We start from the raw sequence: 12979 nt of genomic DNA on the forward strand, positions 1-12979 counted from the left end.
GTAGCAGTAGATGCTTGATAAAAGCAAAGAAAGTAATAATAATAATTACTAATTATATATATATATATATATATATATATAAACACACAACTTAAATATTTATTTGTAGGGCACAATGAGCTCAGGCATCTGTTGAGTTTGGCCGATCTCCACTATTGCCTTTATCATCCCATCCAAAAGTTGTTTTCAAAGGCTGTTTTAATTAATTAATCAATTTATTTATTTTGTATAAAATTAAAAAAAATATTTCAGGCAGCACATCTTGGTCAGTGACAGACACCGAGTCACTGAGTGCTCTCATGATATGAACACGTTTATAGAGGTGGGTAAGGAAACAATGAGGGGAAAATGGCATTGTGGTTGTCATGGCAACCAGCTGAAAGACCTGCTGCTTTTATAACATATGTCTGACTTGATTTGGGTGTGCACATTGCAACAGTAGAATCACACTTGTTCTATTCTATTTTTTTTAATGCAATGCAGGAGCCAAATCCAACTGCATTCTTTGCAGGCTTCATCAATACAATCAAACACAAAATAAATAAATAAACAATCCTATATTTCTGACACCATCTATATTGAAATGTAAATGAGAGGCTTATAAGGTGAAACTGCACTGAAAAGCTCCCTGAATTCCTTGCTGCTGCAGAGGAGGCTCAATGACACATTTTGGAATCGACTGCTTTGAAGTGAGTGAGTCATGTCAACGCATTAGTATGCAAACAAGTTTCTGGTGCAGTAATTCATCCCAAACAAACACTTCAATAGGACTTATCAAGCAGAAATATTGACTACTGCGTCTTGATGTGAAGAAATTGTTGTGTATTCAAGTGGACACTGGTGCTTTGTCTGTCGTCTCTAATTTGGGGAAGGTATCTATCGATGTGTGCCGAAACCCATTCCGAACGCCACGCGCGGCTCCGTAGTCCTTGGCAAGTCCGCGTTGCTATGGTAACTCCCCCGACCCCCCTCCCCAAATGCTGCAGGCCGCATGGAGCACGCTGAAGAGTGAGAGAGACAAGAATTGCTGCAGTGAAAAGGGGGAGGGTGTGCATAAACGAGATTGGCTCAAAAAAAAAAAATCACTACCCCACTTTCCCGTCCCCCACCCGACCCTTATCGTTTGCATCAGTTTAGGGTGCATAGGACCCCGTGCCTTGCTTTGCAGTCTGGGCACGTTGCTTCCAAACTTCAGACTGCATTCAGTTATTTATCTGCTTCACCAGACACTCAGCAATGTTCAAGCATCTCATAACCCCTATGGCATAACGCGGGAAAAATATTATTGATTAGTTTATATGGGAAAGAAAAAAAAACAAGACAAACGTGATTACCGTCCCCGCCTCGGTGATAAAATCACAGGTGGTGACAAATCACTTGTCTCTGTGACTCAAACTCAGAAAATAAATGCCAAACGGTGCAAAGTGTGGGTGTTGGAAACAGGTCCACATAAAATAATAATTGCATTTGAAGTTCTTTACTGCGCGCGCGCACACACACACACACACGTATATATATATATATATATATATATACAATGTGATGATATATATCATGTTTAATTCACAAAAAGTTCTCACTGAGAGTATCAGCAGGTGCAGCGTAAATACCTGATCAACGCAGATGTAAGCAGCGCCTGTGTGAAATTCCTCTCGTGTGATCCCATTGGACTTGGAATGTTGAGCTTTACCTGCATTTGCGCAGTGGGAGGGGCCAAGAAACCGTATTTGCAGGCGGTAAACGTGCCGGTGCTTATTAGAAAACACGACCATACCTCAGTGCAGAACAAGCGGCGGCCCTTCAGCGTTCTCTCCGGCAGAGGGAGATCTCACGCCACCTACCGGCGAACAGCAAGTACTGCAGAAACGCAGTGTTTAGAGAAAGTTCAGCTAAAAGTTAAAATTGCCATTCTTTTTGTAGAACACAAAAAGAAAATATTTTGAAAAACGCCTTCACAATGAAAGTCAAATCCTAAACATATATTATTTAGTGTTCCACGGAATAAAATCATTCAAGTTTGGAACGACATAAAGGTGAATGTGAATTTTCATTTAATACCTGTATAGACCTTAGAGAAGCGCCATATTTAATTTTTTAACGGGAATAAAAACGAGGATGCGAGGGACAAAAGTGCAGTGCGTTCAATGGATTGTACTGTTGTTTAATAACATACCGATTGTTCAGCTGACCTGATGTCTTTCTGGGAAGGGAAAAAAAAAACTTTCAGTAGACAAAAACTCAATTAAACAGTTCAAAGAGTTGTGAAAATTTCATGATTAAGGTCTATTACATAAAATAGCATCTCTGTGATGTGCAGTTGCTTGAATGACAGTAAAACACACACACACACCAAAAAAAAAAAAAAATATATATATTTTTGTTTTAAGCAGAAGAATAAATCAATGCATAAGGTAATTATGAATGCTTTACAGAACTCTTGAATTACTTTATGACAGACAGTTTCTCCATTATATTTGACAGTTAAATATTACAGTAAGCATTTGTGAACATGACAAATTGATAAAGCATTTCTTATGACAGTCTACTCGTGTCGACTACTTTTCTTTTTCTTCTTTTTGGTCTTCCCTGGTGTGTCAATGTAATCATAAGAAGGATCCAGTGGCTCTGTTTTGGATATTAAACTTGCATCACTTATGTCTTCACTATGTCTTTCCTTCTCTTTCTTCACGTTTTTCTTCTTCCTCCTCCTCCTTTCCTCCATTGGTTCTTCCTCCATAAGCTCAGATAACTCTAACTGATCACAGTCAATCTGTGTCTGTTCTTCCTTGATAAAAACTGTGTCACTGTCCTCTTGCCTCTTGTCTTTCTTTTTCTTTTTCTTCTTTTTCCGCTCCTCGCCCTCAAACGGATCCTGACTGGTTCTCTTGGGAGCAGTTGGAGAGACTACGGTGACTTCATCTTGCCTGTGAGCTGCAATGGAACTACCAAAAGGCTGGAAACGTTGCTTCAGACCAGCTGGGATGGATGGAGCTGGAGTGGCCGGGATGGGAACGGGACCTTGATTCTCACTGCAATTTCCGTAGCTCTCTGAGATCTTGAGGACACCACTGAAGCCAGAGGAACAGAGAAAAGGCTTCCCTTTGGAAATGAGCAGATGGAGGTCTGATGGTGCTGTCCTGCTACTGAGGACGCTGTAGATCTGAGGTGTGCCACAAGACTGGACCATTTCCAGTCCTGATAAGGGAACTTTGAGCTTTTCAAAGCTGCAAAGGACACAAAACAATGACTATTAAATTGATAAACCACAATTTCATTTATGCAATATTTAATACAGGGTTTTGTTTTTCATTCTAATTTTAGCAATGATTTCTTGCAGTACATTTAATACATTCAAACCATTTAGCCAGTAACGTACAGGCAGTTACCCTCAATGGACAGACATAAATTACAATGTTGCCATGTTTTCATTCATTCTACAAATGTACATTTACAAATAACAATATCTACCTAAAGCAATATTTCAGAGCACAGCATGACTAGAAAAATGTATATTCACAGTAGAGTGTTCCGTGACTTTTAAGACAATCACAATTTTGATATTTCAAAACGGTAATATTTCCAGATTTTCCATGACCATGGGATCCTTGTCAATATTTTAAAAAATAAATAAAAACCAAACCAAAATTCTTAAGGGATTTAAAGGACAACTAATAGATTTTCTGTTATTAAGAAATATATTATTATTACAGTGATATTGTACAGGACTGCTGGAATTTACAGAACTCCTGTAGATTTTCTATTTCTATTATTATTTTAAGTATAATTAAATATCACTTGCTACTACTTGCATAAAAATACAATTTAATTGTATTAAACAATAAACATTTTTATTACATTAATTTAATATTAATAATATTTATTATTATGTGTGACCTCCTCAGGATTGGTCCCAAATTATGACAGAAATCATTTTAGCAAGGCCGTACATTAATCCCAATATGTTATTTAAAACAATAAGCTATTTCCAGAGTATTTTGTACCATTTAGGATCAAAACGAGCTGGAGCTTTGATGAGCCATAATTCATTCTTTTCATCTTCGTCCCATAAGGCGCTTACAGAGGAACCATACGACATGGGCACAAAGTCACCCGGACATTGGTATTTTGAAACTGGGGGTAGAAAATAAAGTTAGATACTTTCTAGGCATTGGACATATTTGAGTTTACTGTATGTAGTGAAGAGACTGAACAGTGTTAGCTACTTAGCACCCACCGCTCTTCTTTGCTGCCGAAGTCCGTTCACAAGCTTCATCTTCACTGTCCGACATATCGGCGCTCTTTTACTATAACAGTCTGTAATAAATGTATTCCGATGTCAGTGTCACCAATATTTTACTCCGAATATAAATGCCCATGTAAACATGTGAATCACATGTGGATGTAAGGGAATCAACTTTGATCCGGAAGCACTTCTAGCTGTCGTTTACATATATACGACAGCAGAGGGCGCACTTATAAAGCTTTTCTATCCGGCAATACTGCAATACTGTCAATGGACAGACCCTATGGGACAGACGCCAGGTTTGTGAAGAAACTTAAACCAATTTAGTTAAACTTCGCAATAAACATCAATATTTAAAACTGTTTATTATGCTGAATAGGCCGTTCATTAGCAAGTTCCCATTGTGACATTATACACTGTAAAGAAACAAACAAAAAAACCCCCCCGGAAATATTCCGGCAGCTGGGGCGCCAGAAAACAATAGTGAAATAACGGAAAATATCCATCTTGTAAAAATACAGTACATTTTCCATAATTACAATAGAGTTTGTTCCTGTGATTTTAATATTAAAAAGATCATAATGCTGCTCAATCACATTTATTACTTAACATTGAAATATTACACATTTTTGTGCACAATTTTTACAGAATGGGCATTAAATATCGTATCACAATGTGTCGTCAATATAGCAGGATGCATACTGAGTAATTTCACCTTTCCAAAACCAGTATTATTTGCTGTAATTTTCATACCATAAACATTTTATCACATAGATTAAATGTACAATGGAAGTCCATCTCCTGGTTTAATTATACTCTATTCAGGTTCAACTTGAACACATGGAAATGTAAAGCAAATAACACAGAATTTAAAAGCTCACCACACAGACATCCTATGGCTTTGACAATCAAGGTATCTGGTCACATCACTGAATACACATCACACTGAACATCTAAGGCATTTGGATTCAAATTCCTATTGAATCCAAATATAAAAATAGTTCAAAGTCAAATGCACAAACAATTGATCTGATTTGACCTTACTTTTTAGGTGACCACATTTAAAGACAACTTAACCTCTCTTTTTGAAATGTGAGATTTCATATGACATAATATCTATCAAATCAATTAACTTTCTTGACAGTTCACAAAAGGTTCACATGTAAAGGATCCCTGTAGTGGCTCACACAGTGACACAGACGATGACTGCCAGCAAACATGACATTTAAAAACACTGTAACTTCTAAATTGAGACTTGCAACCTGCTATATAATGTGCATAACGTGCCTCATTTCTGTGTAGCCCTTATACATGATCTTTTCGAGTTTTTCACAGAAACACCACAACGAACATAATATCATGTAATATAATATAATATAATATAATATAATATAATATAATATAATATAATATAATATAATATAATATAATATAATATAATATAATATAATATAATATAATATAATATAATATAATATAATATAATATAATATAATATAATATAATATAATATAATATAATATAATATAATATAATATAATATAATATAATATAATATAATATAATATAATATAATATAATATAATATAAAATATAAATGTAATCTTAAACATCTTTAAATGATACAATCCAAAGCAATATTAGTATTGAAAAGCATCAATGTAAGCAGTGGAATCAGTTTCTGTGATCCTGTTTCTGTGTGCCTGTGTGTGCTTCAGTGAAGGCAGTGCATTAATTTAGAGGTGATTAAAATGACTGCAACTACAAGTGCATTCTGATGCAAATGTGTTTGAACCAACACATTTAAACAATTACATTGAATTACATTTAAACAAAAATAATTTAAAAAAAAACGTAAATTTAGGGTTATTCAGTTACAGGTTTGGCCTGTTATTTTAAGGTCTACTTCTGTAATTTCAAAAATATGGAAAAAAAACGGTAAAAAAAAAATAAAAAATACAGAAAAATTCAGTAAAATTACATATTTTTTTAAATACAGTGTATTATACTTAAAAAGGCCAAACAAAATATCTATAAAAGTAGATTTTTTTCCCTCTTGACAATAATGGTGGGAATGTTCAATAGCAATAGACTTTAATATGTGGCTAGTATTTTATTTATTTATCCATTTATTTTTGAAAAAGAGAAAAGATCTACATAAAATATTACATTTTAAATGACATATTTTAGTTGGCATATAAGATGCCTGTAAGATGCATGTGATTTCTTCTTAGAAATGTTATTATTATTATTATTATTATTAATGAAATATTAGTCTATTTTGTTGGAATGGGCTTGGTATTCTTTTACCCTTCTGCGTTTATTTGACCAAGTTAATCTCAGGTTCAGTACTGTGGGAAAGCACTCCAGTGCAGTAGAGCACACTAGATTCAGTTTGTAATTGGAGATGCTCCTCATGAAGACTCAAAGCCTCCTCCAGTGAGATCCAGTGAACAAGATGATTACAACAATATCATACATAGCAGGTCACTGAGCAGGTCGTAGAGTTCATACAGTCTGAGGGTCAAGACTGAGAGGTAGATCTGTAAATTGAGTTGATGTTGTAGTGTGTATTTTGGCGGGACCGAACAGATTATGTTGTCCTGGTTTAATTTTAGAACACACATGAAAAGTAAATAAAGGAATACTGAGCAAAAATGCATGTAAACAAAATATAATGAGGATTCTCATTTTTGATTGTGTGGAGAGGCCACTATTTATGGATATTTATTTATTTTTTACAATTATACATGAATATTAATACATGTAATTATTAATATATACACTATACTAATATATACTTGTAAATATACTGATATATTATTTAATTTAACATAAATCATTTCGTGTTAATAATGCCAATGTAATGTTGTCCAGGCTTGAATCCAGTGAACATTTGGGACAGTGAATCCAGTGAGAACTGGAATTTTCTGACATGATCTAAACTGTGAAGTTCAGCCAGATGACGAGGTGCTTAGTCTGTGGTTACTTCCCATCAGCACAAGCACATCTTGAGTTGTTCCCCCATCTTTGGTGTTGCTCTTACAAGGGGTTATTAACTTAGGGGATGGGAACATGGGAAATTCAACCACATCCTGCCTCTCTTGCCCCATCCCTCTAGACCCACAGTAGTCCAGTCAACTGGGAAAGCATCATTTCACTGACCCTCTGTCTCGTCCAGGACCCCCAGCAGACGCCATGACATCAGCAGGACAGCAGACGAACCCTGCAGCGGTCATCTTGCACCTCCTGTCCTCAAACCACCCCGCTCCCCTCACCTCAGGAGGGCTATGAGGTGTTTGATACTGATCACATGGTAGTGAGGGCTTCTTCCGCGACAGTGTCTTTTTCCACCATTGATGGATTTTCCATGATATGTGAGCGTCAGGCAGAACTTGTAAATAGTTAATTGTTGATTATTAATTTCCTTAATATTTCCCTACATCATAGAAGCATATATTACATTTATGTTATGAATATTTACATTTTTGTTGTTTATTAATCACATTGATTAATAAAACACATATTTGACATAAACAATGTTCTGCTGCAGTACACTGTTGAATGAGGGAGCATGAAGTCCTGACTTCAGTCACACAGATGTTGAAATGTAAAAGTAAATGCTGGCAAGGCACGTGCTGTTGAACATATCTATAAATAAACACAGGCAATGCAGCTTAAAGATGAATTTGCATATTTTTCTTTTTTTGAAAAGACCCGGTTTATTCTCCCGTGTTACTCTTTTTCTTATATGAACATAAACGTCTGAAAACTATTACACTTCTGTTTATTTAAGGATGCTTATTGCATTTAAGACTACTTACTGTGTTATCATTATAGGAGTAATGTCCTAAAGCAGGGGTGTCAAACTCAATTCCTGGAGGGCCGGAGCCCTGCAGAGTTTAGATTCAACCCAAATCAAACACACTTGATACAACTAATCAAGTCCTTCAGGCTTATTCGAAAATGGTATGTGTGTTGGAGCAGGGTTGGAACAAAACTCTGCGGGGCTCCGGCCCTCCAGGAATTGAGTTTGTCACCCCTGTCCTAAAGCAACTATGCGTAGTTTTGTATATTTTTGCGACTTTGGAGCCTACAGTTAAGTGAGTGGAATTCACTATTGTAAATATATCACTTGTAATTACAGTAGATAGCTACACGTGCGTTTGTTGCTGCCGGAATTTCGTATCCACTCATCAAACTTATTCCCCAACAGATGTTTAGGGGGAGTGTTGGAAAGAAAGAGAATGTATTCGCCTTATTAGAAGTCAGTGTACCATCAGAATGATTTTGAAACTGATATTTCAAGTAAATAAAACAACAACAAAACATTAAATTGTCATTTTTAACACTAACGACAGAAAAACAGATTCCTAGTGCAGAGAGATTTCCTGTGTACAACACGCAGGAATTAGCCAACTTAGCATACATCAATATTTTGGAGATAAAGTCTCAGAAGTCCCCCCTGAGCATTTTACTGGCAGCTAGTGTTCCGCTCTATTAATAATCTGACACACTTCACAAGCAGCTTGATTCTTCTCTACAGTGGCTGGTTGATAGCACATCTTCACGTAAATGGCCATGTTGACACATATGTGATTTTTCCTTAATGCTGTATAGTTTTTTTCCACCAAACCACATGGCCACATGTGTAAACTCATGTAGTTCAGGTTGTAAAACTTAGCGCCATTGCACTTGATTGCACATGATGTCATAAAACGTTGCCTTTTTTATATCACTTTATCACTTCCTTTCACAACATCTGTTGCCAAATATAGAATTTATCAGAAGTATCTGAAGAAAAGAGCTGAGAACTACACAACAGAAGAACGACCGACATCATATATTTTATTTTGGCATAACAGCGAATCCATTACATTGCACTTTCTCACTGCTGACATTCAGGACTTACAGTTTGGTAGGCTGAAAGAGGCCAACTGGAGAACTAATGAAGAAAAAAATGTAAACAATAGCAAAGCCTATTGTTTGGAAAACAGTTTCCATTTTGTGTATCTGTGGGCCACCGAACAGAAAGTATGTCAAACAAGAGACGGCTGAGAGAAACACGCTTCTCTTGTTAAAGACTTTATACAATGTATTAAGATGCATATTAAGACACGACACCTGAAACAGCCCAGACGGTATTTGTGTTGACTGTGACAAGAGTGGGGAAATAAATAATTGGGCTTGCTTAAAACGAGCAATAATGTCAAAATAGGGATAGTAGATGGCAGGCATGTACATATAAAACATTAAAAAATAACCCTGGACCACAAAACCAGTCATAAGTAGCACAGGCATATTTGTAGCAATAGCCAAAAATACATTGTATGAGTCAAAATGATTGATTTTTCTTTTATGCCAAAAATCATTAGGATATTAATTAAAGATCATGTTCCATGAAGATATTTAGTACATTTCTTACCGTGCATTGCTAAGGACTTAATTTGGACAAATTTAAAGGCGATTTTCTCAATATTTTGATTTTTTTGCACCATCAGATTCCAGATTTTCAAATAGTTGTATCTCAGCCAAATATTGTCCTATCCTAACAAACCATACATCAGTGGAACGCTTATTATTATTTATTCAGCTTTCAGATGATGTATAAATCTCAATTTCAATAAATTGACCCTTATGACTGGTTTTGTGGTCCATGGTCACAAAAGGAGAAGTGATTTTTGACATCAGCATTTCGCTGACAGTATTGATGAATTCTCATCTCCAAGTTAAAGATTTTATCGTAGACAGTGTTTCTGTGTAAAACTTGAGGTACACATAGGTGTTGGTATAGTTATCATCAAAAAGTGCACCTTTATATACAGCGGCCCCAAAAAGTAATTACACTAAAAAGGGATTGGTCACTCAAAATTAAAAATTCTGTCATTATTTATTCACTATTATGCTGTCCCAAACCTGTGTGTGTGTGTGTGTGTTTTCTTTAGTGGAACACCAAAGAAGATAGTATACGGAATGTTTAAATTGTTTTCGTTCCTGAAATTTTGTTTTTGTAATGTCAATGGGGTCCAAAAAAACCCGTTGGATCTCATGAACTTTCATTTATTGGACAAAAACAAAACAAAACACTGAGACATTATAGAAAATATCTTCTTTCGAGTTCTACTAAGAAAGTCATACAGGTTTGGAACGTGATGGTGAGTAAATGATGACAGAAGTTTCATTTTTACGTGAACTATACCTTTAAGCCGCACTTAAATGCTGAATGTGAATGCATTATATAACAAAATCAAATCAAGTGGCATTGTTTTAGATAGACAGAAAGATAATACAGATAACACAAGCACAGTTTTCAAGCAAAAAAAAACAAAGAAAAACAAGTTTGTTGTGTTTTAAATGGTAAAACAAGAAATATTGTTAAAAATTAAGATAAAAAAGTATTCTGACTTTTTCTGGTTGTTAAATGTTAGTAAGAAGAACTACATACATCTACTAAAAATCAACTTGATACGTAGCTTCATCATCATAACACGTACATACTGTAAGTGTGCAGCTCGCACATGCACCTTGAATTTTTCTACAGCAATTAGCTTGTCCACAAAGTGGAGACAATGCCTCAGTCCGTTGTTTCACAGTCAAAACAGAAAAACAAACTAACTGGAGACAGCAACAACAAAAGATGCTTTTGTTGACAAGCACTTGTGTGAGGGGGTTAAGAGATACACGCAACTCCAGTTTAAACAAGTACAAAGACAATTTTATCAGCCATAACTTCTGGAGAGAAATAGCGTAGACACTGGACAAGGACAAAACTTCATAGTGCGCATGTGTTGAGGGCCGGTGTTCGAGCATGCTATCAAACACAAGTAGCTAGCGTTCGCGTCAAAACCTAAGTATACTTTGGGCTTTAAAAGTCACTGACAAAATGGCTCACAAAAACTGAAATTATTTTTAACAAAAGATCCAGCAGCTTTTGCGCATGCCACTTGGTTTAATATTTTGCTAATTTCAATAAAAATTCAGTTTTAAGTGTGCACATAAGTGTCCACACACTTTAGGTGACCGCTGTAGGTTACACCGACATTTAACTTCACTTTTTAACACTGAGAATGGTCATTTGAAGGCACTCATCTTTGAGCACTTCAATGTCAGTTTTATAGGCATTTGTTTTGACCTCACTGTAGAAATCGGGCTTCTTCATAGCCAGGGGCGTCTCCACGGTGATGGATGCCCCCATGAGCGCCTCTGGGCTTTGGCCCCGCTCGAAGAGACTGAAGAGAGTGGCCAGGCCCCGGCCCACATCATGACGGGCCCCTTCATTGACAAAGCAATAGAGGATGGGGTCTGCCACGCAGTTGAGGCTGGTGAGCGCTAGAGTCACATGATAAGCACCAAACAAGTTTTCCTCGCCGCCACAATCGCAGGGGTTGCTGAGGAAAAGCATGCTGCGCCAAAGCAGGAGGACGTGGTAGGGAGCGAAGCAGAGGAGGACGATGAGGATCAAACTGAGGGCCAGCCTCTTGATTTTGGCTTTCTCTTGGCGTTCGGTCGAGACGTTACTGCGCACGGCTCTCAGGATGCCTCTGTAAGCAGCCAACATCACGCCCCAAGGCACCAAGAAGCCGAGGAAAGTGCGGTAAAGGTTCATCCCAGCCACCCAATCCTGCATGGGATACTTCTCGAAGCAGAAGGTGTGGTTAAAGCGGTCCTTGAAAAGCTCATCGTGGAAGAGAGGTGCAGAGTTGGCCACTATTTCAATTACCCACACAACGGCACAGACCAGCAAGGCTGTTCTGACCCTGCGGACTTTAGCAAATTTCAGGGGATGAGCCACCGCCAAGTAACGATTCACAGATATGCAGCAGAGGAAGGCGATGCTGACGTAGATGTTGGTGTAGAAGATGAAACCAAACATCTTGCAGGACACTTGACCGTGGATCCAGTTGTCGTGGTGGACAAAATAGTCAATCCAAAGTGGCAAAGTGGCTATATACAAGAGGTCAGCCACCGAGAGGTTCATCAGGTAGACCCCCAACTCATTCTTCTGTCTGACCTGCATGTACGCGGCCCACAGGGCCATGCAGTTAGTGGGAAAGCCAAGGACGATGACGATAATATACAGCGCCGGCTGGAAGAACTGGTCTATGTTCGAGTCAACATTGCACGAGGTTGAGATGTTACACATGGTCTCTTCGCTTCCTCAGAGACTTATATAATCATCGAAATTGGCTGAGGATTCTATGGTCCCAACTCAAGCCATGTTTAAAAATAAGACTAGAAAGTATTGTATCGTATCGTGACTGTAACACTGTAGCCCACTACGGTCTAGCATGGTGGGCCTGACGTGTCACATGTCTCTACCACATTTCATGGCTAGTGTTTTAACCTCTCGGAGAGCTCAGAGGTCAAAGATGTGTCCACAAGAGAACATGCCATTAATCCTCATTAAACGATCACCTTGGAGTGGTTTCAGGTGGGGTCAAGGTTTTTTTAGCAGTATGAAACAGTCACTTCCATCTCTGAAGGGCCACAATGACTAATCTTCTTTGGTCTGTTCAACAACATCCATCTGCAAAATAGAAAAAATAAAAATTTTGAGGTTTGGGAGTCATATGACTCATTATTTATGATCGCTACAATGTTTGTGGTTTTTGTTATTGTTGAGAAATGTCCTTTCCTGAGCAGTGCTGTGTATCTGTTTGCACTGTGATACAATAAGTGTATGTTTTCCTATTCCCACCCCTAACCTTGGTCATCCTCGCATTAGCATCTGTTTGT

At 37.3% G+C, this 12979-nt stretch overlaps 1 protein-coding gene and 1 pseudogene across 1 annotated transcript; both read right to left on the reverse strand.

The window, feature by feature from the left end:
• Window positions 1-2386: 2386 nt before the first annotated feature.
• Window positions 2387-4434, reverse strand: LOC107685184 (DNA-directed RNA polymerase I subunit RPA34-like). Its single transcript, XM_016481695.1, has 3 exons — window positions 4235-4434; window positions 4002-4131; window positions 2387-3224 (listed from the first exon to the last, which is right to left on the reverse strand). Exons 1-3 carry the CDS (start codon window positions 4287-4289, stop codon window positions 2543-2545), a joined length of 867 nt encoding a protein of 288 aa, XP_016337181.1. The 5' UTR covers window positions 4290-4434; the 3' UTR covers window positions 2387-2542.
• A 6353-nt stretch (window positions 4435-10787) lies between these two features.
• LOC107685161 (G-protein coupled receptor 4-like) lies at window positions 10788-12533 on the reverse strand (annotated as a pseudogene).
• Between the last annotated feature and the right edge of the window lie 446 nt (window positions 12534-12979).

The sequence above is a fragment of the Sinocyclocheilus anshuiensis genome, unplaced genomic scaffold (assembly GCF_001515605.1).
Source record: "Sinocyclocheilus anshuiensis isolate Anshui unplaced genomic scaffold, SAMN03320099.WGS_v1.1 scaffold914, whole genome shotgun sequence".
Classification (NCBI taxonomy): Eukaryota; Metazoa; Chordata; class Actinopteri; order Cypriniformes; family Cyprinidae; genus Sinocyclocheilus; species Sinocyclocheilus anshuiensis.

Coding starts and splice junctions, on each gene's coding strand:
- LOC107685184 (XM_016481695.1), bottom strand. CDS start 4,289: ATGTCGGACAGTGAAGATGAAGCTTGTGAACGGACTTCGGCAGCAAAG. Junction 4,132..4,234: donor TTCGGCAGCAAAGAAGAGCG/GTGGGTGCTAAG, acceptor TTCTACCCCCAG/TTTCAAAATACCAATGTCCG. Junction 3,225..4,001: donor GCTCGTTTTGATCCTAAATG/GTACAAAATACT, acceptor TGTCCTTTGCAG/CTTTGAAAAGCTCAAAGTTC.